General features: G+C 37.1%; 1 protein-coding gene and 1 pseudogene across 1 annotated transcript; both read right to left on the reverse strand.

Moving 5' to 3' along the window:
- Positions 1-615: 615 nt before the first annotated feature.
- Positions 616-1,611, reverse strand: LOC149016564 (uncharacterized). Its single transcript, XM_089156780.1, has one exon. It carries the CDS (start codon positions 1,609-1,611, stop codon positions 616-618), a length of 996 nt encoding a protein of 331 aa, XP_089012906.1.
- A 259-nt stretch (positions 1,612-1,870) lies between these two features.
- On the reverse strand, positions 1,871-5,080 carry LOC149016565 (putative disease resistance RPP13-like protein 1; annotated as a pseudogene).
- Between the last annotated feature and the right edge of the window lie 20,621 nt (positions 5,081-25,701).

Raw genomic sequence — 25,701 nt, forward strand, 5'->3', positions numbered from 1 at the left:
CTTATAGATGCAGTAGCAGTGCTAATTAGCTGAAAATTTACATGCAGTTAACACATCAATTATTGTGCATCTTCAAATGGAACCATTCCACTTAGGGATATTCCCATAATGGTAATAATATATTTATTTTTAGATCAGGGATTTGGGCAACCTTGGACCACTTTTCTCCTCTCCTTCCCCAGCATGTCAATCAGATATGACCAAAGAGGCCAGGGATTAGGATTTCACAGAAGGAATTTAGATACATAGTCCATAAGATCAAGGGGATTACAACCAGTACACAGCATAAGGAATACAAAGACGTTGCAACGAAAACTGGATTGAAAATTTGAACTGTGTGCTTCACATGCGTAATACTGTGAAACAAGTATACAGTTCTAGTGGATCAGCAAGTGAGAATACAAATGAACCTCATAGTCCAATCCAATTATTCTGCAGAGAAGCTAAGCTTCCCACCTGTTGAAGTATATCCCCTGCTGATTTATGGACAAGATCTCCTTGCATGCCACCGCATCTGGTATTTCATCAAACATAAAGTAACTAGGGACATACATCATATGTTTGTTATTGTAAAAAGAATACCTCGTTTATTTTTGGCTGCAATACATCTTTCCTTCACTTCAAATGTTTTCTGTGATCTATTTCTAGATCAGGGATTTGCACAATCTTGGACCACTCTTCTCCTTCCTTCTTCCAGTACTGTTCTGCTAGCATTGGACAATTACGGATACTCAAAAATGCAAGAGAAGTTAGGTCACAAAGCATGTCACTTATGGATTCAAGAATTGGGCAGTCTCTGATACAAAATGATTCAAGATTTGTGGGAAACAGGCCCCTGGGAATGGACACCAGATTAGGACATCCACCTATGGTGACAGATGAAAAAGAGGTGAAATTATCGAGGCCCAAGCTACGGAGGGGTTCAAGATCCTCGCTCACCATAAGAAAACCGCATCCCACAATCTCTATATCTTGAAGATTCGTGAGTTTGTGCAGCCCCTTGGGCAAGGAATTCAACTTCACACAATTTGAAACCGATAGATATTGAAGAGCAGGGGGTAAGTACTCCATATTCGGAAAGAACTCAAGACCAGGACAAAACCTGATTTCTAATCTCTGTAGGGATGTGAGTTTGTGGAGTCCCTCCGGCAGTGATGTTAGATTTGGATATCGAGAGAGTTCTAATACCCGGAGAGAAGTGAGTTGGTCGAGTAGTCCCATAGGCAAGGACTCCAGATTCTTGCAATCTTTGATCCTCAAGTTTTGAAGAGAAGTGGGTAACATTGTTTCCTGGAAAGACAAAACAGCTGGGCAACCTACAAGTACAAATTCTTGTAGAGATGTTAGTGTGTGCAGCTCCTTGGGTAGTGTCTTGATATTCTCGCATTTTGATATTTCAAGAGATTGGAGAGACCTGAAGTTTTTCAGCCCCTCAATCTCATTCTCAACTAGAACCATAAGCCCTTTACAATCAAAGATGCGCAAGTTTTGAAGTGCCGTCAAGTGTTGCGTAAATCCATGTGATAGTGATTCTAGACCTGACATAGCACGAATACTCAAGGAGGAAAGTGATGAGAGATGATCAGACAATGTTTCACCGTTGAGTACCATCCCCTTACACTCCTCCACTTGTAAATCCTTGATTGATGGAAGTATGGGAAGAACGCAAAGTTCTTTGCAATGGCGAAGGAAGAATCTCCCTAAAGAAGGCAGACTACATGGCAATTCTCTCAAATTGGGACATAAATAAATGTCTAGCTCACAGAGGTAAGGGAATGAGTTGTCTGCACAACTCATTATCTGGAGACAACTGGCCAACATTAGACGTTCAATGGAATGAAGACTTGGAAGTTGAACCAATTTTGGACAATCACCAATGTGCAACTCTAGTAATGAAGGAAGAAGTGGTGGTGCTTTTATTAGCTCGCCACAATTGTTGATGTGTAGTAGCACCAAGCAAGGAAAGCTATGAGAGAACATCCTTAGCTTGGGACAGTTGTCTAAAACCAGCTCACGGAGGCAAGGGAATTGTCCTCCACCTTGCTTTTCTTTAACCTCTTCAGGCCACACTTCCCACTCATTCATCCGTTTAATGAAAAGTGTTTGCAGTGAACGGAATTGCTTATTCATTGACAATGTACCATGTCCACTTGAGTTGTCACTTCCCAAATTTTTTGTAGCCTTGCAGCCTACAATCACAAGGTGTTTTAGCTTGGGCAACTGCCAAAGATGAGGCAGGAGCCTACATTTGTCACAATCAATGAGACCGACAACTTCTAAACTGGAGAAGGTTGGATACTCTATCCAGTTTGGGAATCTCATACCACCATAGTTTTCAATACATAGGGCTTGAAGATTTGTATGAGGTTGTAGTTGGTTAAGTGTATTCTCCTCGACTTCTTGACATCTCTCTAAATTACAACCCCAATGTAGTCGTAGCCCAAGAAGGTGCCTTTTGTCCTTTAAATGGGCCAGTATGGCTTCCATTCCATTACTACTCATGTTTTCCAAATTTGAAATATCTAGAGCACCACGAAGTAGGGACAAGTGTTTCAATGCACCAATATTGTTTGGCCCAACAACAAATCTGCTCAATGTTTGAAGACCGCGAAAGTTACTCTCCCCCAATGGCATTTTATAGGAACACTGCATGAATGCCGGTATTATAGGGAGAAAAAGATGACGAAGGTTGACAAGCTTACCCATATGTTCAGGCAACTCTTCAAGTTTCAAACAACCAATTAAGACCAATGTTTGCAGATTGTAGAGACTTGTAATTGAGTTGGGTAACTTCAAAATATCGGAAAATGAGAGATCAAGAAGCCTTAGATGTTTCAATTCGCCAATTGAATCAGGCAACTCACAGTTGTGACAATTTCTTATACGTAGAACACGTAAGAATTGGAATTGGAATTGGAATTGTATGGTGGGAGAAAGATTCGTGGTAGGACAAAAGGTGTTGTCCTCTTTTACATTTAGAATGGTGCGTAAGCTTTTCATGGACTCAAATTCACTCACCTGATCAATTTTACAATTGTCTGTGAGGTAGGACAAGTGACGGGTTGTTTTCAAGACTTCTGATGGCTTATCATTCTCTCTCCTGCAATATATTTTACCAGAAACAAATTGTGCTAAATCATGGATTAAATTGTGCATCACAAATCCAGATCCATAGAAACTTGATGGCTCAAAATATGACTTGGAGTGAGAGCCATATAACGACTTCTCAAGTGGAGAAAATGATGATGGTTTGTTAGAAGGACGAGAATCGGACGACTTAAAGAATGACTTGATGCAAAGTGCATCTGATAGGTCATGGAACAACTTCTCATGCATTGATTTGATTGGCTGACAAAGCAAAAGCAGATGATTTGATGCAAGGACGTCGATCGGATAACTCAAAGAAAGATCTCATAAATAGTTCTTCGAAATAACTAGCCCCTATATCTTCTGGCCGTTTCTTTCCTTCTAGTGGGACCATACCTTCAGCCATCCATAATAGGACTAATTCAATCTTGTTAAATACGTAGTCCTTGGGGAATAAAGCACAATATGTGAAGCATCTCTTTAAATGTGGCGGAAGATGATGGTAGCTCAACATGAGCGATGGGAGAATCTCACTTCTCTCTGGTCCTAAATCCCATATTTCATCTTCCAAAATAGCTTTCCACTCATTGTTCTCCATTTTACCTCGCAAGAGACTAGCAAGTGTCTTCACTGCCAAAGGTAAACCCTTACATTTCCTCAGAATTTCTTGTCCGAACGCTTCCAACTTTTGGTTTGCATCAGATGAATTTCCTTTCCCGAAAGCATGCCGTCTAACCAATGCAAGACAAGCCTCATCTGATAGACCTTTCAGATCATGATCATTATCAGTGCGCACTATAGATGCAACGCCTTTGTTTCGTGTTGTGACCAATATCTTGCTTCCTGGTTCACCAAATGCAAAAGGGACGCTTAAGGATTCCCATCTATCATCGAGTTCGTTCCACATATCATCCAGAACCAATAGAAATCTTTTCCCGCTCAATACTTCTTGAAGCTTCGTTTGTAGCAGGTCCAGTGAATTAGAAGCAGGAGGGGATGACTTGGTGGCTGACTCAAAAATTTCTTTGGTTAACCTCACTACATCAAAGTCTTCTGATACACAGGCCCAAGCTTTCCGACCAAAGTAGTCATCAACTCTCTTATCGTTAAACACAAGTTGAGCAAGGGTTGTTTTCCCAGAACCACCCATGCCAACTATGGGTTGCACTGAGAAATTTTTATCCTTGTCGCCGAGAGTTTTGTTTGATAGCAACCACTCTAAAATCTTTTCCACATCTTTCTCTCTGCCGAAAACATCAGATCTGTCCACTGAAGAACCTGTCGGTGGTCTTTCACTGAATACCTTTGGTCTTGAGGACCCAGATCCGACGCTCAAGTTCAGGCCAAGAGCAAGACCTTGTTTTTGCATACTTTTTAACCTCCCATCGATATCCCTTACTTTTGATCCGAGCGTCTTAACTCTCAGCGGCTCTTCAGCAAAGTTGTAGGTTCTCGAAAATGCTTCACCGCAACCATTAACAGCAGATCCTATACCAGATTTGAACAGAGAAGAAGCACTCTTTTTAACTGAAGTCAGAGGAGCAGGGTTGCTTACCTGTTGGGACTGATTTTCAGATTCCAATTGCTGCCGAAGAACTTCAGTAGCATACTCATCCAACGTGTCTTCTGCATCATACAGGAGTTGCTTGAGGCGATCGAGCCACAGTTTCACAAGGCCGTTGCTAAACTGTTTCACTTCAGCTTCATTAGATAAGGCTTGAATCATGGCTGAAGTTTGCTTCAGTGATTCCAATTCACTCGAGTCAATCTTCCATTTGAAAACAAAATTCTTGAACTCAGGAGTGGCCAACCTGTCGAAGGCCACCTGAAGGAAAGCAGAGAGGATGGCAAGATCTGACATTTTCTTCTCTTGATAATGTAAAAAACAGAGTTCAGATCCAGAAATCAGAGAGAGAGGGAGAGGAAGAAGGAACTATGAAAAGCATGAATCTATTTTGAGGCATAGAGTCAAGGAAGTCAAGCTAGCGTTCACTATTTTTTTTCTACGCATGAAATATAGTATTCGGTCTGCTTTTTCTAAGAAATCTTAAATTTTCTCCTAAAATTATAATTTCTTTAATAGCAATTTCAGTCCTAAATTTTTATGAGTTGGATATTTCGATTTTTAGCCATTAATTTTATCAAATCTAATCATAACGATTGAATTTTTTTTGTACTCAATTTATAAAAATTAATTATTTTTTTCATATTTAGTTAATAGATTTCAAACCTTTCTTTTCTCCTATAACATCTCTCACGATTTCTTTCTTACCTTCTTTCTTTAATGATTTTTTAAATTTTTAAATAATAAAATATAATTCTACAACTTTAGGAAAAAAATCATCTACCATGTACAGCAATGCACTTTTATGCCAAATAGAAAACTATGAAAAGTTTGATTTTAAATTAAAGAATTCTTAATAATCTTTTAATTTTTTTTTCTCAACTACTTAATTGACATATAAGTGCACTGTTTTGCATAGCAGGAGATGGTTTTCCAAAAATTCAGGCCCTATACTTTATTTCAATGTATTTTTAATAATTTATCTATAACTATGTTATCTATATTTTAGTCGTCTTATTAATTTATTTATATTTTTATTTTAAGTCCGATGTCTGAATATGAAAAAATAATTTAGAGGTTGGACCCACAGTGAGTTTCACATGGGCCTACACAATATATGTGTTAAAAATGCTTTAATGCTCACCCGATGAAGGAATTTGAACTCATTATTCAACCTCTCCATATGTTCAATCTTGGCCCTCGCTCTAATTTTATATCACATAGGTATTACCTGCCCAACTCAATGATCTAGCTAGTTTTTGTAAGAGGGACATCAAACTAGAATATTACCACTCTAATACATGTTTATTGAATTGTTTGGTTGAGTGTTTATGCATTCACAGCTAGGAAAAGTCTCCAAAATGGTCTTTTGGTTATATTATTTTGATATTTGAATAGATAGACCTTAAACAAAGTTTTCTTTAATTATGTAATGTGATTTGCTAATTTTTTTATATCGTTATCTATTGATAATATTTTTTTCAATGAAAAAACAATTTGCAATTTTAAATATTACACATTCTATATAGTTCCTCTCATTTTTTATTTAAAAGTCTCTACTTTATCTTGGAATAATTGGCAACTAAATCTATTTCTATGTTAACTCAAAAAGAAAAGAAGCTAAAAAAGGTTAATTGATAAAGTACTGGACTTCCTCACTTCTATTGACACTAAGGTAACTAGCACGTATACTCTTCCATGAGCAAGAAGTAACTTAATCTAGGGAAAAGAAAAGTTTGTTAAATTTATCAAGTTCCTTCCCTTTAAATGTAAATTGAAAACACAGAGTCAAAAGAAGAGACGAAACAAAAAAAAAAAAACTTCATTAAACAGGAAAGAAATTTAAATATGATGGAATAAAAATTTAAACATCAAACACAATTAATAGATAAGAAGTTCACCCGAATTCCTTGGACCAAATTTCTTCAAGCATACACCAAAATCTAGATAAGCACACACTATTTTGCTAATGGTGGGGTGGATATTTATTGTTTTTGTGCAATGGACATCCAATAACACGAAGTTGTTACCAAAGACAAGCGTGAATGATCATTGTATGAGTTTACAGTGCTATGGAGGAGACCGAATATTTAAAAAGAGAAGGATTGAGCTCCATCTGTGTGAGATGAGGGCAGGCCGATAATGAGAAAGTGCAACTCCAAGATCTGTAAACGAAGTATGACATGATTACCCAAAAAAAATAAAAAATTAAGAAGTAAAGTGCTCGGTATATTCTTAGCATATTCGTCATTTAACCCTGTGTTTGGAAAACAGCTAAGCTTGACCAACTTAGTGTGGAATGGTCCACTGCCTTTTACTTTAGGCAAAGCTTGTCGATTGCATTATTGCAATCTAATGGATGAAAATCCATATCTTGTGTCGGCAAGATCTCGGCCTCTGCTTTCCCTAAGCATCTTTCGGCGTGATGGGAGAATGTCAAAAGCCTCCGGAACTTTCTTTCAGAATGCTCTGCTCAACGTGTTTTTTGACAACGACAATTTCCATGTAAATGCTCTTACACCTACTTTCTTTGTTTTTGAGTCCAAGGATACATATTGGAGTACTGAAGCTACCAAGGTTGAGGTCCCAAGATTTAGTTAGTAGAATTAAGGAGTTCTATAATGTTTTCTATCTAATCTTAGGTGAAGAGATTTCTATTGTGGAGATTAGTCTCCGCATTAAGTTGAGGATCAATGAGTGCATGTGAAGAGGTATTAATAGGTCGAGTGTCTTCCTTCCATAGGACTGGTCAGTGTGAATCTTTTCTTTTTATTTGCTTTTGTTCCCTAGAAATATTGCACTACAATAGCATTGTGTTGTCCGTTTCTAATGGGATTTAATCATTTTGATTATGCTTTGAATACTTGATCTTTCATGTTGGGTTTTGTTGACAAATAGTAGTACGTAGTTAAAGTACATTGTTTTGATTTGGTGAAGGGAGAGTGGTCTCAATCACGGTACGAAATCGCCGGTTTGCTACCTGGCAAACCAGGCAAACCGGCGACGCCGACGCCGATCTCCTCATTCAATTTTAATCCCAATTCCCGATTCCCAAACCAATTCTTATAATACCATATTATCATGACACGCAATCCCAGGGTCCCACCCATTTTTAAACTTGAAAATCCCAACCCATTCCCATCTCACGCAACCTCTTTTCATTTTTCAAAGTGGTGGGTCAGAGATATTTCTTCTCTTTGCGTGTGGGATAACTGGATAAGTTTCAGGCAGTGGTTCCGGCTTCACATCTTCACTCTTCACTCTTCACTCTTGAGATTTTAAGCAAATAAAAAGAAGAGAAACAGGCGTGGTCCTAATTGGTGCCGTCCACATGTGTTTTTTTTTCCTTTCTTTTTTGTCATTTTGTATCATTAATAAAGTTTGGAAAGATACTGTCGATGCATTGTTCTTTTTTCCTCAGATTTTGTTAAAAGTTTTTGTTTTTCCTTTATTTTTTCTTAATTCTCACTTTCTAGGCGTGAAATATAGTATTTGACAGTTAAGAACATTCACGTGGTAAGCTTATTTTTTTCAACGGATAAGAACCCTAAAGGTTGAGAAAAAAAAGAAGAGAGATAATGGAGTAAAATTAGTTCTATTTTTTTTTTCTTTTTAATAATGTATTTTATCATGTGAAAATCAGGTCTGTTTTGACTTTTTTTTTTTTAGAGATTAACTTGTTAATTTTTGGAAGGAGTGTTTGTTTAAGGAGAACATAGCAGGAATTTTTGTAGATAATTTGAAACTAATTTCAATGAATTTCATTTGACAAACATGTTTAGTTTTCCCCCTTTTGAAGTATAATAAAAAGTTCATTTTATTCCCTTCGGAATCCATTAAAACTTCTTCTTTTCAAGACTTTCTTTTTACTCTTTTTTATTTTATTTTATTTTTGTCTTTCACTTCCTCTTTAATTGGAAATTAAAAGTTTTTTTTAAAACCTAGGGAGAGAAGTTATAGTCTAAAGGGAGGGTACGTAATAGGTGGAGTAGGAGTCGCACATATGTACTTTTTAGAAAAAAAATTTATACAACAAAATTTTTTTAATATATATTTTTATCAACAAATAAAAGTTTATATGTTAGACTTTTTTGTGGAAAATTCTCTGCAAAGTTTTTAGACTAAGTTTTATGCAAAACAAAGAGCCACAAGAAAAAACATCTAAAGGGGTTTTTTCTTTTGTAGTAAAAATGTATAGCTTTGTCATAGCTCTTTATATTTTTAATACATGATAATAAGAATTTTGTATGTACAAAGAATAGATTCCAAATAGCTCCATTAAAGAATGGGAACCATCTTGGAGCAAAATGAGTTTGCAGGAGAGAATTAATTAATCAATGTCCCTCTCTCATTCATGTCTCACTGTATTATTCTTTGGGCTTCTACGAAATAAAAAATATAGTATATAGATGGATAAAGGTCCAAATAAAACATAGGTCATCAAGCATGCACATTTCCCACATATAGAATCTTAAGAATGTGAGACTTTTATCTCAATGAGTACCTGTGCCTTCTTTTTAAAATTTGTATCCAATTCATTTTTCTCAAACTTCATTTGACCCGAACTTGTTCTCCCTCTCTTTCATTGTACTGTATCCATATCTCCATCTTCTTCATCGATGACATCTGTGTAGGCATTAAAATTACAAGAAATATGATTTGTATCAAGGTGATGATAAAAGACATGGTGATCTCAAGTTAATAGAACATGACCCCCTATAGGTAGGAAAAGCATCATCGAGTGATTGATCCTTTTAGCTTCATGCAATTTGATTGGAATTTGAAGTGTAAGTGATATGTAGATTCTGTTCCCTCCATTAGCTTCTACAATATTTTTTTTGCCTATTAATTCGCTTGCATTGGAGTTCTTGTACTTGTTATCTCATATCTCTTCGATATTTTTCTAATGGTGGGGTGGATATTTATTGATTTTGTGCAATGGACATCCAACAACAGGAAGTTGTATTACCAAAGATAAGCGTGAATGGTCGTTGTATGAGTTTACGGTGCTATGGAGGAGACCGAATAGTTAGAGAAGGATGGAGCTCCATTTGTGTGAGATGAGGGCAGGCGGCTAATATGAAAAAGTGCAACTCCTAGATCTGTAAATGAAGTATGACGTGATTACCCCCCCCCAACCAAAAAACACTGAAGTAAGAAGGGGAAAGTGCTTGGTATATTCTTAGCGTATTCGTCATTTAACCCTTGTTTGGAAAACAGCTAAGCTTGACCAACTTAGTGTGGAATGACCCACTGCCTTTTACTTTAGGCAAAGCTTGTCGGTTGCATTATTGCAATCTAATGGATGAAAATCCATATCTTGTGTCGGCAAGATCTCGGCCTCTTGCTTTCCCTAAGCATCTTTTGGCGTTATGGGAGAATGTGAAAAGCCTTCGGTACTTTCTTTCAGAATGCTTTGGTCAGCGTATTTTTTGAACAAACCAAGTATGACAAGGACAATTGCCATGTAGATGCTCAAACAGCTACTTTTTTTGTTTTTGAGTCCAAGAATACATATTGGAGTGAAGCTACCAAGGTTGAGGTCCCAAGATTTAGTTAGTAGAATTAGGGAGTTCAATATTGTGTTCTATCTAATCTTAGGTGAAGATATTTCTACTGTGGAGATTAGTCTCCGCATTAAGTTGGGGATCAATGAGTGCATGTGAAGAGGTATTAATAGGTCAAGCTGTTAAAGGTGGGGTTTACATGTTGGACACGGAGATGATGATGCAGAGTCTCTCGGATGACGTGTCAGATTCAAAAGGAGCATCCGGGGCCACGTGGATGGTGTGTTTTTTCTGCTGGAATGCAAGATGGGAAGGATGGTCTGTGAGTGTACCGTGGAAATTTAGATTTCACTTGCTTTGACGCGATAATTCTAGCTTGAACAACCAATGGTGGGTTAATGCAAGATGGGAAGGATGGCCAAACTCCCTGGGGAGATCGTACGGTTGCGCCATCCAGCAGCATTTCATTTCCAGTTATAAAAAAAACACCAGTACCAAAAAAATAAAAATTAAAATTGTTGAACCTTTCAACATGATTTTAGGCCATGGAATCATGCATATCGGTGGAGATTTTGATTCGTTTCAATGGACGAGATTTCGATCCGACTGGCCCACAATGTCTTGTTGAACGGTTCAATGCACTTGTTACGTTGAGCCCAAGCATAAAGTTACATGATTTTGAAAATCTTATGTTATAGTATAGAAAATAATAGAAATATCCAAAAAGTTACAAGAAATTTAGAAAAAAATAAATAACATAATTAATGGTAACCTATTAAAACATTGGGGAATAGACAAATCATTATGTAAATTAGAAATAATTAACCCAAAACATAAAGTAGATACAAGATAGGCCAAATATACAGCCAATGATAGTGAAGAATTTAAAATGCATATGAAAAGACTTATAAAATATAATTTAAAAGAAAATTAAACTCCAAACATCTAGTGCTAATTTCATAGTTAATAAGCATTCTAAACAAATTAGAGGAAAAACTAAAGTGATAATAAATGACAAAAGACTAAATGATTCTACATTATGAGAATGATAATACATATGAGAATAGCTATATACAAGAGTGTAAAATATTCAATAAATTTGATTGCAAATCAGGATTTCATCCATGCGCTTTTGGAAGGATGAAATATATATATATTGATAGTTTTTGTTTCAAGATCAATTTTTCACTATCAAATGCTTAAAACCCATATTTCTGTAATGTTTTGTTATAGTATGTTTTCAGCTTGAAGGAAGATGCATGAATACCACGCAAATGTCACCATGATCATCAATTTAGGAATATCACTTTCACAAGTTACATTCAATGTTTGCTAACTAGAACAGTTATATGTATTCCGTAGGCTTCACTTCAAGCCATACTGATTCAATTTCTAAAAATTAGTTTAAGCATTTCAATCTCATTCCTTAATGATTGTTATCCCATTGTTTTGTGACTGTTTTTCGTATCTCTTAACAGAAAATGAGTTGGTCATTGAGTGATAATTTTTTCGTCAACTCAAAGTTGGAGGTCTTTAGGGTAGACCTCTTATCCAAACCATTAGAATTGATACAAGCCAAAGATATCGTTTATGATGGGCCAAAGGGTGATGATTTTAGGAGGTTCTTGCGTTCTAAGAATTTTCGAGTAAATCGTCAAGGAAAAGTTGTTGTACATTTCCAGAAGCATGATGACAATGGCGAACTTGTTGAATGTCAGTATGATACATATGCTCTAGAAATGATAGTACCGCTAGGCCCTTTTGGTTTCCAAAATGTGCCATTGCCAAAACCACAAGTGGTGAAGGAATTGGAAAGCCTTCTTGACAGTACCAAGGGTGAATTGGCTAAGAAGAATGATGAAGTTAAGGAATTAATGATGCAAAAGATTGATCAGGACTTGAATATTTTACAGTTGCGACTGAAAATTGCTACAATCACAAAATCAATGAAGAGAGTGTTTGTTGACTTAGGTCTTGAACCACCTGCAAGTGAAGATCCAGAATCTGTGCTAAGGGTGTTACATGATCTAATCCTTCAAAAAGATTTTGGTGCAACCTTCTTAGTAGCTGGCCATGAGATACTAGCCTTAATTGCAAGTGCATTTGAGAAACGCACTGGCTTAAATATTGGCATGGGACAAAATAGTCCGAGCACTCCAGCCCGTTTCATCAAGAATCTAAGTACCTTAAGAGGTTTTCTGGTAGATTCCCACTTCTTCATTGATGGCAGTATTATAATCAAGGATTTACATCTGATGAACGAAGAAGACCTGCCAGTTATCATTCGGGATTCTGCAACAGATGTGGTTGAGCTCAAGAAGAGGGAGGTGGGTGCAAAATCAATTGATAACATCGATAGGAACTCCATCTTCTATGGTTACTTTAACATTCCTACAATAGGGATGTTCAAGGGTGTTTTGACAAGAATTCACGTGAATCTCCCAGATGAGATCATGGTGAAACTTAAAGCAGCAGGAAAGCAAAACCTTACTGCTGAACAAAGGTTTTGGTTTATTAATGCTAATGGATCAAGTATATTTCTGAAGGAGCAGGAGCCTTTAAAACAGCTGGAAGATATCCAGTTTGTGCCTTCTCGATGCTTAGGAGATCGAACGGACTTTGGCGAGTTCTTTTGTCGAATGAATCGAACATTTGTTAATGAGGAGGGAAATATCTCAAGTTTGAGTTTGCTGGAGGCAAGTTTTCAGGACCGCGAATGTTTGGTGATAATACAGTTCGGTATTATAATAAGGATGGTGGGATTTTTTTTCCTTTCAAGTTGGTGCAATTTGATGCAAATACGCCCAGAATGGAGATTCTGCAGCGACAACTTCAATTACCTACGTCTACACCAACTTTTGGGTCGCAATATCCCAGTTGGATTGTGAATGAAGCTCTTGGCAACGACTGTGTTTTCACATTCAATGACTTCTGTTTTATGGGGAAGATAACGAAAGCATCCGATACTTTCCGCAAGAACGCTCTGGTCAGTGTGTTCTTTGAACAAAACCAACATGGCCGGGACTGTTACGTTGATGCTCTAGCAACCACTTCCTTCGTTTTGAAAACAGAGGAAGTATCATCATGGACTTACACCGACAAGTCCATAGTTCCAAAATTTCTGTAATGGGGCATTTTGTTCTCTTTCTCAAACTCTCTTGTTGTTGTTTATTTCTGCGTTCAAAAATCAATAAATCACCAATTCCATTGCTGTTTTTTTATCCCCAAAGATTAGCAAGAATCTGTGAAAGAGATAAAAACTGAAGAGAATGGAAATTTCATATTCGTGGTTTACAAATCCATCCAAGCAAAGAAAACCAAACAAATGGGTAGAGTAGGGGTGTCAATTTTCAACTTGAACCGTTAAAATCGGACCGAACCGGCCTGTTATAGCCCGAACCGGTCCTTAATGGGCCGTAATTGGGCTGAGGGTCCTCAGCCCGAACGATTTCTGGCTGGCCCAGCCCAGCCCGTGTGGGGCCCATCAGCTCGTTAGTTTTTTACATAAATAAAATTAAAATATTAAATTTAATTAATTATTTTTGGTATTGTTTAAATGTAATTAATGATCCATGCATTTCGGTGTTTGAGACGTTGAGACTCGAGTTTGAGTAGTTGAGAGTTGAGTGTTAACACGTTTAACGGTTTAAGTTTTAAGTTTTAACTTTTTAATTTTCAAATTTCATTTAGTTTTATTATTTTAAAATTTAAAAGTCTTAATTGATAACTCTGTTAAGTCTTAATCTTAATTGTTAACTTTTTAATTTTCAAAATTCATTTAATTTTATTATTTTAAAATTTAAAAGTCTTAATTGATAACTCTTAAGTCTTAATGTTAATCGTTAACTTTTTAATTTTCAAACTTCATTTAGTTTTTTATTTTAAAATTTAAAAGTCTTAATTGATAACTCTTAAGTCTTAATCTTAATCGTTAACGCTGTTTCACCGTCTACACATGATAGAAAAATCTAAATTCTTTATTTTTTTAGGGTGGAGGGTTGTTTGGATCAAGCTAATGCCATTACTTATCGTTGGATCTACTTGGAATCTTCATCCTCTATCTTTTGTAGTTTTGTGTGTGAGAAACTAGGATTTGGAGTTGAGGAAAAAATAAAAATATATTTTAATATTGATTTTTAATTTAGTCCAAACCATTAGCCAAACCGAATTCAAACCATTAGGCCAAACCGTTAGTCAAACCGAATCTAAACCGCACCAAACCGAAACCGCACCGAAACCGTTATCTTTTAAATGGGCTGGTTTGGGCTGGGGGTTTTTTAGCCCGAAACCGCTTCAAACTGCACCGTTGACACCCCTAGGGTAGAGACACCCACCGACTAAGGATTTCATGCACCGATAATTTAAATTAAATTAAATTATAAAAAATATATAAAAATTTAAAATTTAAAAAAAAAAAAAAAAAAAAAAAAAAAAAAAAAAAAGAAAGAAAGAAAGAAAGACAGAAAAGAAGAAGAATTCAAAACAAGTAATAAGAAGAAGCGTCACGCGTGCAACATAGGCCTTTCCTGGGCTTGGGTTTTGGCTTGTTTGTGTTGCAGCAAGATCTGTCTTCATGGGCCCAACTGACTAGTCTATATACTAAAGAAGAACGCCCAACTGACTAGTTTATAAAAAAAAAAAAAAGAGAGGGGGCGGGGCTCCCTTCCACCCCCCTCCCCCGGCTTTTTTTTGTGATTTTTGTTGTGGGGGGGGGGTGGGGGGGGGGGTTGGGGGGGGAAAGGGGGGGGTTTGTTTTGTTTATTTTTTTTTTGGGGGGGGGGGGGGTTGTTTGATGGTGTGGTGCAACAAAAAAAAAAAGGGGGGGTGGGGGGGAGAAGTGACACTAAATTGTCTTTTTCATTTCATTGTCTATGGGAACTATACAAAGAGAGATATATATAGTAAATCAAATACAGTGTCAGGCAAACACGGGCAGGCCAAGTTTGGTACATAAAAAGTAAACACCCTAGAGGTTTAGTGAACAAAAGCTAATTGATGACGGGAAGGCAAAAACGAGTCACAAGATGACCCGGACTTCCACGAACAAAGTGGTAGTCAACTCAATGTGCTTCGTGCGAGCATGGAACAGGATTAACCGACATGTGAAGAGCACTCATGTTATCGCAAAACAAAACAAGGGATCGGTGAGAAATCCCAAGATCACGTAAAAGATAACCAACCAAGTGAGCTGGGCGGTGGAAGCCAAGCCGAACCGGCCTCGGTGCAGAGCGGAAACAGAGGGCTTCTAGCACTCCATGAAATGCGGTTTGCACCAAGAAAAGTACAAAACCGGAGTAGACGAGAGTCAAGGGACAGCCAACGGCATGAAAAACGAAAGACGAAGAGAGCTATCGCGAGGATAGAATACCATAATCCAAGGTACCCTTGATGTAAGAAGTATACGTTTGGACAAGAAAATCCGTCATCGTTGGAGTTTGCATCGATTGACAAACAATATTCAGCATAAGACAAATCGGGACGTGTCATGGTCAAATATTGTAAACCACCAACGATGCTACGAAATAAGGTAACACATCAAAAAGCCGTGAATCGGACATTGGGAGCCCGAGATGCCATAGGAGTGGCAATAGGTTTACATTCATCCATCGAGCACGATGAAGAAGATCGGTAGCATACTTGGATTGAGAGAGAAAAAGACCATAATCGGTAGTAGTGACCTCAATGCCCAAAAAATAATGCAAGGGCCCCAAATCCTTCATAGCAAATGTACGACCCAAAGTGGCAACGAAGGAGTGGAGAAATGCTTCATTATTCCCAGTAAGAACAATATCATCAACATAGAGAAGCAACACTAAGATATAACGGTCATGATGATAAACAAAGAGAGAGGTCAAAAAGACTACTAGTAAACCCAAAATCCAGAGAAAGCGAACCGATCAAACGGCACGAGGAGCTTGTTTGAGACCATATAAAGATCGGTGAAGTTGAACACATCGGTGGGCGACATCATCAATAAATCCGCGGTTGGGTCATAAACACAGGAGTTGTCAAAAATCCATGAAGAAAGGCATTTTTGACATCAAGTTGGCGAATAGGCCATTTCATCACGTAGCAATACTAAGAACCAACCGAATAGAACCGGTTTGATGACAGGACTAAATGTCTCAAAGAAATCAATACCCTCTTGTTGGGTAAAGCGGAGCAACAAGTCTAGCCTTAAGACGTTCTAAAGTCCCAGGCCTTCAATTTCGTTTTAAAAATCCATTTACACCCTACAACATTCATGTCGGGTTGGAGGAACCAAAGTCAAGTATGATTCAGCCAAGGCATCCATTTCTTCCTTCATGGCGGCATACCAACCAGGATGATCTAAGGCCCTTTTAACACTCTTTGGTTGAAGGAAGAGTGGAAGCAACAAGGGCATATTTTGGATTAGGTTTATGAATCCAGCTCGGGCACGGGTAACCATCCCATGGGTGCATGGCAAAATTGAGGAAGCATTTCCATTAGATGAACTAGTCATAATAGGCGTACCAACAACTTCAAGAGAACCAATCACGGTGGGTGAACCATGGACAACGGGTGAACCAACCACGGTGGGTGAACCATCTTCAACAAGAGAACCATGAACATTATTTAGTGTAGAATCGAAGTGGGCCTTTGTAGGTGACACAAGTGGGCTGGTAGTAGTATTAGAAGGAGAACCCACAAAATTATCAAACAGTCCATTTGAGTTAAATGACCCATCAAAAGTAGCAACAGAATTACCCATTACACAATTAGCATTGGAACCTTGCAATCCACTAGGTAGAGACATGAGACCATCGGTAGACAAGTCATTGGAACAAAGCCCAGAGATGAAGGATCAACAATAGATGCCGAACCGCCTGTAGCATGATGTAAAGAGACTAAACCAGCTGTAGTAGCAACCCCAGTCACAGTAGGATGCACAGAAACAGTGTCCCTAACAGCACATGAAACATTTTGAGGATCAACCGTAGGTGGTACTGCTGAATCAGCCACAAAAGAGTCTGAGAACCAAGGAGTGCAAGAAGAAATAGGAGATGAAGGTAACTCCGAAATAAGAGGAGACATATGATCATGATAAGAGGTCCAGCCCTCAAAAGAACAACGATCAAGACCAACTGAACAAGAAGAAGACCCGAGTGTTTAAAAGGAAATATACCCTCATCAAAAATGACATCACGGGAAATGTAAACTCTTTTACTAGAGATGTGAAGACATCGATACCCCTTATGACGGTCACTATACCCCATGAAAACACAAGGAAGAGAGCGGGGATCAAACTTATTAGAAGCATAGTCACGAAGACATGGATAACATGCGGAACCAAAGACTCTAAAAGACTGATACTGAGGAGTTTGATTAAACAAAACATGTAAAGGAGTGTCCATATGCAATACTTTGGAAGGTAAACGATTAATCAAGAAAACTGAAGTAAGGAATGCTTCTACCCAATAACGAAGGGGAACAGAAGCATGATACAAAAGAGCCAAACCAAGTTCAACCAAATGTCTATGTTTCCTTTCAACAATACTGTTTTGGGCTGGAGTTTTAGGACATGAAAGATGATGAACAATCCCAGAATCAGCTAAATGTGACTGAAAATCAGCAAGTCCAAACTCACCACCACCATCACTCTGAAACACTTTAATCTTTGCATCAAATTGTCTTTCAACCAAAGACTTAAAACGCAAAAAACAATGATAAAAATCAGATTTCTTGCGCAAAGGATATAGCCATGTAAATCGAGAATAGTCATCCACAAACAATGCATAATAGCGATATAGCACACTAATCACAGGTGATTTGCCCCACAAATCACAATGAATTCGATCTAAAGGTGCTTGTGCAGGGTGAATGAAGTAATAAAAGGCAAATGAGTACTCTTACTTAATTGAAGACACCACAGACAGTCCAGTCTTATTTTTACAAGTAAGCTGAATTAAACCATGAGAACTTAAAAATTTGGTAATCCCAGAATAAGGATGTCCAAGCCTCTGGTGCCATCTATCCTCTGAAACAACATTCTGCCGAGAAGAAAACATAGCCATACTAGGAGAAACAAAATTAGCAAAGAATTGTTTCTAACACATAGAGACCTCCCTTCCTACTCCAGATGGAACCTACGAGTGAAGGGATCCTTAACAATAAAACCAATGTTAGAGAATTCAAGAATACAGCCAAGATCATCAGTCAACTTGGATACAGACAACAAATTTTGCTTAATTGAAGGGACAACAAGAACATCCTTCAATGGCAGAGAATTATAACCATCAGAGATCAAACCATTGCCAATATGAGAAATCTCCAAAGAGTCACCATTACCAATCAGCAGAGAAGATGCACCACCAAAAGGAACTGTATTAGAAAGATTACCTGTAGTGTTGGTGATGTGATCAGTAGCCCCAGAATCAGGGAACCACTGAGAATCCTGAGTAGGATTGAGCTGAATAGCGACAAGAGCCTTCGGTAGCTCGTTAGATTGATAAGAATTGTTCCAATGACCCCAACACTTCAAGGCATCATGTCCAAATTTCTTGCAAACTTGGCAACGAAGAGGAGTGATGGAAGTTTGATTCTCCTTTCCAGATGAAGAAGAGCCAGTGGGCATGGATACACCAGAACCAGAAGTAGAATTACCAAAAACATTGGCAGAAGGAGCAAAACCTCTGTTCTGTGAAGAAAATGAACTTCGATCATTCTGCGATAAAAGCGACCACCATTACGACCAATGCGACCACCACGAAACCCCCGCGCGATAGATCGAGCACCATAAAAAGCCATATTAGGATTAGGAGACTCAAGAAGATTTCCACGACTCCTTAGATCATGACTATGTAGCAGTGGTATGATCTCTGCGTATGAGGGAACAGGTGGCTTCAACATCGTAGTGGCAAAAGACTCATAGGCGCACCAAGATTAGTAAGAAGAGCGAAAACCTTTCGCTGATCGCACCGGTTTGCCGATCGCAGCAAGCTGGTCACAAATCGACTTGAAGCGAAGCAAGAAATCACTAAGAGATTGAGTATTCTTCTTCTTAAGAAAATGCAAGCGAGAAATCAATTCAAATTCGCGAGCTCGGATGTCGAGAAAACTCATCGGACAAGATTTTCCACAACTCGGGATTGAACACCAAAAGCCAATCCAAGAACATCGTGGAAAGTGTGCGTAATCCAGGCTTTAACAAGTCGATCGGTGCGTAACCAAGCTTGGTATACGAGGATTAAGCGCTCAACTCCATCAACGACCGAAGAACACGATCGGGAGCGGAACAATCACGAGTTAGAAACCCTAACGGGTCTTGGCCTTCAACGAGAGAAAGAAATTGAGTTTGCCATAATAGAAAATTTTCGGTGGTTAAGCGAAGAGATACAAAATTGTTGACATTCAAAGAAGGCGGATAGGGAAATGAAGGTGCTACGAGAAAGAGGTAAAGTGATGGACGACGCCATGAACAAAGCTTGAGAGAAAACGTCAAGAAAACAAATGGGAAAAAGCAAGAAAGTCAAAAACCACTTTCAAGAAAACAAGCAAGAAAAAACCAGGACAAACCCGTACTTTGAAAAAGCAATCGAGTGATGGCCTGATACCATGTGAAAAGAAGTGACACTAAATTGTCTTTTTCATTTCATTGTCTATGGGAACTATACAAAGAGAGATATATATAGTAAATCAAAAGGCCGGGGGGGGGGGGGGGGGGGGGGGGGGGGGGGGGGGGCGCAAAAGGCGCCAACCCCCCCCCTCTCTATTCCATTTGAACTTTGCAATATCAGTGTAAGTAAAGCTCTATGTAAGATGTCGTCTTCCATTTGAACTTTCGATTTTGCGCTAGACAATCCAAGTTCATAAAGCTTCCGATTTTGCGTTGCTTTCTTATTTACTAAGTCGATTAGCAAAAGGGACTCTCTGCTGCATTTTGTAAGGTCCAATCTTTGTTTTTTTTCTTATTAGCAATAGTTATGGTTGTGAAAACAAAGTTTTTTTTTTTTAATCAAAGTAACGAGTTAACAAAGTTTAGTCATGCAACTCAAAGGTGAGTCTTGCATTTGTTTAACCTCCAAAGAATCTCTTCTTTTCTATGCATTTTTTAAGCTCCAAGGTGCCTCTATTTGCATTCATCGAAATGCTCCAACCTTTGTTCTATTCTAACTAATTTGATTTGTCTTTATGAGTTTGTTATTGCTATGAATTCTTTGATAATTGAAAATAATACTAAGTTTTTATGAATTTGTCATTGCATCTGTGTCAAGAAACCAAGGGAAGGTCTCTGTCTTGTGTGGTAGATAGTAATGAGATAATTAGGTGGGTAATGGTGATCGAAAGACAAGCATGCATTGTTGTTTCTTTGGTTTTTTTTTTTTTTTTTTTTTTTTTAAGGGATGAATCATCAGCTTTGTTATAAAAAATAACTTTAATTGAGGTTGAAATGGAAGCCCTAATGCAGGATATAAAGTGGGCAAGAAAGTTAAATATTCAACGTTTATGTATAGAAGGCAATAAAGTTAAATATTCAACGTTTATGGATAAAATGTGATTCAGTGGCAGTTGTGGTTTATATTCAACAAATGAAGATTTCATGGTTTTTCTTGTAGCGCTGGAGAGGTATTGATTTTTTTTCTTGCCAGTCGTCCTTGGAAAATTTTGCATTGTTATAAGGAAAACAATCAGGCAGCATGACGAGATTCTTCTGCTGTTAATATACCCTGGACAACATTGATAAGGAGTAAACTTGATTTAGAAGCTTCTAGTCGTTCTCGTTTCAGATTTTTATTTGTTATCTATGACTGTGAGTTAGATACAATGAGGTTGGGTGTATTTGGGGGCAACTGATGATGCGGGTTCGAGAGAGATGACTCTTTAATTGTATATTTGTAATTTTTATTTTCGTTTTTTAATACAAATGATCCTTTTAACAAAAAGCAAAATAATCACTATTTTGTTTAGAATACAAAACTCAAAGTCACTTTTACCTGATTTTATTAATTGAATATTATTTTCTTTTGGGTAGAAGAATATTTGATGATGATTTAAAAAAAAAAAAAAAAAAAAAAAAAAAAAAAACTAAAAATAGGTAATCATATAATTTCTCTTTCTTTTCCCATTTTTTTCCCCCTCTTGGAAGTTGGAAACGAACCCAATTTAAAACCTTATTTGAAATGACCACCACCCCTTTCTTCTTCTTTAATTGTTTTAAAAAATAATTCCACACAACCAGTACCGCGGGCGAAACTCCTTCGGCCTCCATCTCCGGCAACGAAAATAGTGATCCTCCACCGTCAGCCACCGTAAGATCCACTACTGCACCATGCAGTACTTCACTGATTCATCCAGTTTGAATTTGTATCAATCAAGCCAAGCCCCGGGCAAACCTCTCAAATCAGTCTCGACTCCCATTACGAGAGGTGTTCCAGAAAACCCAAGACCCAGAAACTTCTCAAACCATCCCTGAATCGGATCCCAATCCCAAGCGTATTGTAAAAGTGGAAAAAACGAATGTTCCAAACTGCTCCAACAAGTCATGAATCCCATTCCAAGCATGTTATAAAACATAGAACTGGAATGTTCCGAACTACTTGAACCTTTCACCAAAAAAAAAAAAACGAACTACTTGAACCAGTTTCGAATCCTCTCCGAAGAATGCAATAAAAGCAAATATAGAAGGTGCAAAATCATCCCTCCTTGAGGTACAGAATCCACCCCTCAGAGCTTCATTCTTCGTCTTCTTCTGCTACCCTTCCCTTCTGTTATCTCCCCACAGAACAACTCTTAAGGCCATCTCCCCGGGCACCTCCTCCCATCATACTTCGCTTGCTTCTTTTAAGGTATTCATCCTAAACTTACATGGTTAGATCTTCATGGAATCATAATTTGGGTTCTATATTTATTTTTAAGGCCACGCTCAAGCAGAAGTCACGGTGCTGTTAATGATTATAAACAATTAATGTTTACTTTGTACTGTGTTACGTTTGTAAAATTTCAATAAGAAAATTAAAAAAAATGAGTAGGCAAATGTTTGATAACTCACCGATAAACAGTTTTTTGCGGTTCTTGCTTCCACAGACAAAAAGAATTGGCGTACAAATTGATTGATAAAATTATTTTATTTCTGGTGAATTTTACTACATTAATTGAAACTTACCAAGTTTTTTTTGCTTTTAATGCAACTAACAATTTCTTGTTGCGTCTAAAAGTTTAGCCTGTTGCATATAAATGAAACAATTTTAAAGAGGAGAATTCATGGAATTGGCATTTAAACATAAGAACCTTGCTTAAGCCTACTATACTGCAATATAATTTTTTCACTTGTTGATTATTCAACCTTAATGATAGCTATCCTTCGATTCTTCATAGTTTCTATCTATGGTTATGACAAATTATTGTCATCTTCTCAATCTTCGTCGAAACCCTAGCCCCAGTTCGTTGCAAAAGGGGTCTGTTTTCTTTATCTTTACTATCTCCGATTATTATGATAAAATCCAATTCCAAAAACAAATTTTGTCTAATACACTATAAAAGTGTTTCCTCTTTTAGAAACATCCAAAACTGCTTCTTGTGTTTCTTGAAGCAAAAATACTTGATGGGTTATCCAATAGGTCCTAAACTTTTGGTAAAAAATAAAAGACTCTTCCTACACCAATTCTCCTCCCCTTCAGGTAACTATCAAATCCAGATTTTTTTTTTCTCTTACTTTGTTAATCAAGAAATCTTAAATTTTAGTAGTAGATTTTTAGGGCACCTTATGTGGCTACAGGGGCGGATCCAGGATTCAACAGTGGGGGGGGGGGGGGGGGGGGGGCAATAATAAAAGTTCAGATTTGGAAAGCATCAATGCTTTTTCGCCACACATATTGTGTGGGCCCTTATAGGACCCATTGGAGGTCCCACCTATGAATTATTTTATTATATTAAAGAATACCCCAGCATATATTTTGTGGGGCCCACATATATTTGACAAAAATAGGTAAAGTATTAATAATGATATTTTTTTTCAACAAGATATAGGTAAATTAAAGCATCAGTTAAAAAAAAAAAATACACATGACTTTAACCCTAAAAAATTAGGTAAGAGATGCAAATCAATAGTTAGTTACCTTACAATTATAGACATTTTATTTACAATATAAAATCAAATAATAAAAATTAAAAAAGAAATACAAAAACAAAGAATATAAAATCAAATAAAAAATAACATAAAAAATAAATAAATTGAAAAAAAGAAAGAGAACTTAATTGTGCAGAAGATTTTTTCTCAAATTTTCCTTAATCCGCACTTATAGAATAAATAAAAAGAAAGAAACCGAAGAGAATAAATACGAAGAAAAGAGGAGATATGAGAGAATAGATAGGGATTGAGGAATTAATTTCCATTAGAAATTAAATTTTGAATATTTAATATTATATTTTTTTTCAAAATTTTTCTTTAACCCACTTTATAGAAGGAGAATATATAGGAAGAAAAGATGTGAGAGAGGAGAGGGGAGAATAAATAAGGATTGATGATTTATTTTTTAAATATGGATGACATTTATACCCATTATTTTACCTTTAAAATTTGTTTTCAAATGGGGGGGGGGCAAATAGTGATATTTCACATGTGAGAAAGAAAAAAAGTTGGAAAAATGAAAGAAATTAATATAAAAAAATAAAAAAGCTAAGAAAAAAATAAAAAATTTTAAAAATCCGGGGCCATCCCCGGCCCCTTAGTGGGTCTGCCCCTGTGTGGCTATAGAACGAGTATCAAACTATAGTGTAATATGGCCTAGTATGGTCCAAATGAAGTTACACATGGATGTAGTGGGTCTACCTAGGTTTAGATTTTAATATTGTGTTAGCTTTCTCTTTCCTTTTTATGGTTGAGGATATGTTAAACATATTATCTATATCATGAAAATTTCCCCCTCTTATTCTTTAATAAAATGATCTTGTAGGGAAAAAATAAAATAAAATAAAGTATAAGCTTGATTAATAAAGCTCTCTTATGGTAACGGATTTGTCCCAACTCGTTGAATTTTCTTTGAATTTTTTGGGAACTCGAAAGAAAACCCAAGTAAGGTAATGACATAAATCTACGGCCTGATTTTTTTTTTTTTTTTTAATTTCATAAAGGAAGAATTTGATATGACATGTGCCTCCACCATCTCCTAGGTTGCTCTATAATTTTCTTTGTATTGCATGGATGATAGAAACCATTTATAGATTCTTGGTTCTTCTTGTACAAATTCAAGCACATCGCTAGTCACACAAAAAACTGGCCATGTTGGAGTATTCTCACCTTCAAATGTTAACACCCTCCCACATGGCTAGTTTTTAGGTGAGGGTGAAAACACGTGAACGTGAGAACACTCGCACATGGCTAGAAGATTTTTGCTACATAAATTTACATGACTTTGAAAATATAGTAACATAGAATCTGTATATTATAATATATAAAATAATAGAGATATCCAACAAAGTTGTTATAAGAACAACAACAACAACAACAACAACAATAAGCCTTGTCCCAATTAAATGGAGTCGGCTACATGGATTCTTGCCCTCCAATCAGCTCTGTTCGAGGCCATGCTAGATACAAAGCCTAAGCTATACATATCCTTTCTCATCATTTTTCCTAAGGTTATCTTAGGTTTACCCTAGCTCTTCTAGTTCCTTCAATATGGATTATATCACTTCTCCGTACAAGAGCATTTATAGGTCTCCGTTGAACGTGGTCGTGCCACCTCAAACGACTTACTTGAAGCTTATCACTTATGAGAGCAACTCCCAAACCAACTCTAATATGATTGTTTCTTATCTTATCCATCCTAATTTTGCCACTCATCTATCTTAGCATCCTCATTTCTACTACATTGAGTTTATCTATATGATTATTTTTAACAGCCCAACACTCTGCACTGTACATCATAGCTGGTCGAACAACGGTCCTATAAAATTTTCCTTTAAGCTTTAATGGAATACGCCGATCACATAAGACCCCGGACACACCTCTCCACTTCATCCACCCTATTTTAATTCTTTGGGAAACTTCATCCTCTAAATCACCTCTTTTACTTATGATTGAACCTAGGTACCTAAAACAATCACTCTGAGGAATCTCTTTATCGTCAAGTATCACCACCTCATCATCTGCTCGATCATGACTAAAATTACAAACTAGATATTATGTCTTCGATCTATTAAGTTAAAAGCCTTTTGATTCCAAAGCTACTCTCCATGATTCTAATTTGGTATTAATCCCCACTTGGGTCTCATCAATCAACACAATATCATCCGCAAAAAGCATACACCAGGGAACCTCATCTTGAATGTCTTTGGTTAATTCATCCATTACGAGTGCAAATAGATATGGGCTTAAAGTTGACCCTTGATGTAGCCTAACTGTTATCGGGAATTCATTACTTTGTCCCCTCACTGTTTTAACACTAGTCATCGAACCATCATACATATCCTTAACTACATATTTACTTGCAACACTTCTTTTCTCTAGTACTTGCCAAATTAACGCTCTAGAGACTCTATCATAAGCTTTTTCTAGGTCAATAAATACCATATGAAGGTCTT

The sequence above is a fragment of the Hakea prostrata genome, chromosome 5 (assembly GCF_041222555.1).
Source record: "Hakea prostrata isolate BN-2017 chromosome 5, UWA_Hpros_2, whole genome shotgun sequence".
Classification (NCBI taxonomy): Eukaryota; Viridiplantae; Streptophyta; class Magnoliopsida; order Proteales; family Proteaceae; genus Hakea; species Hakea prostrata.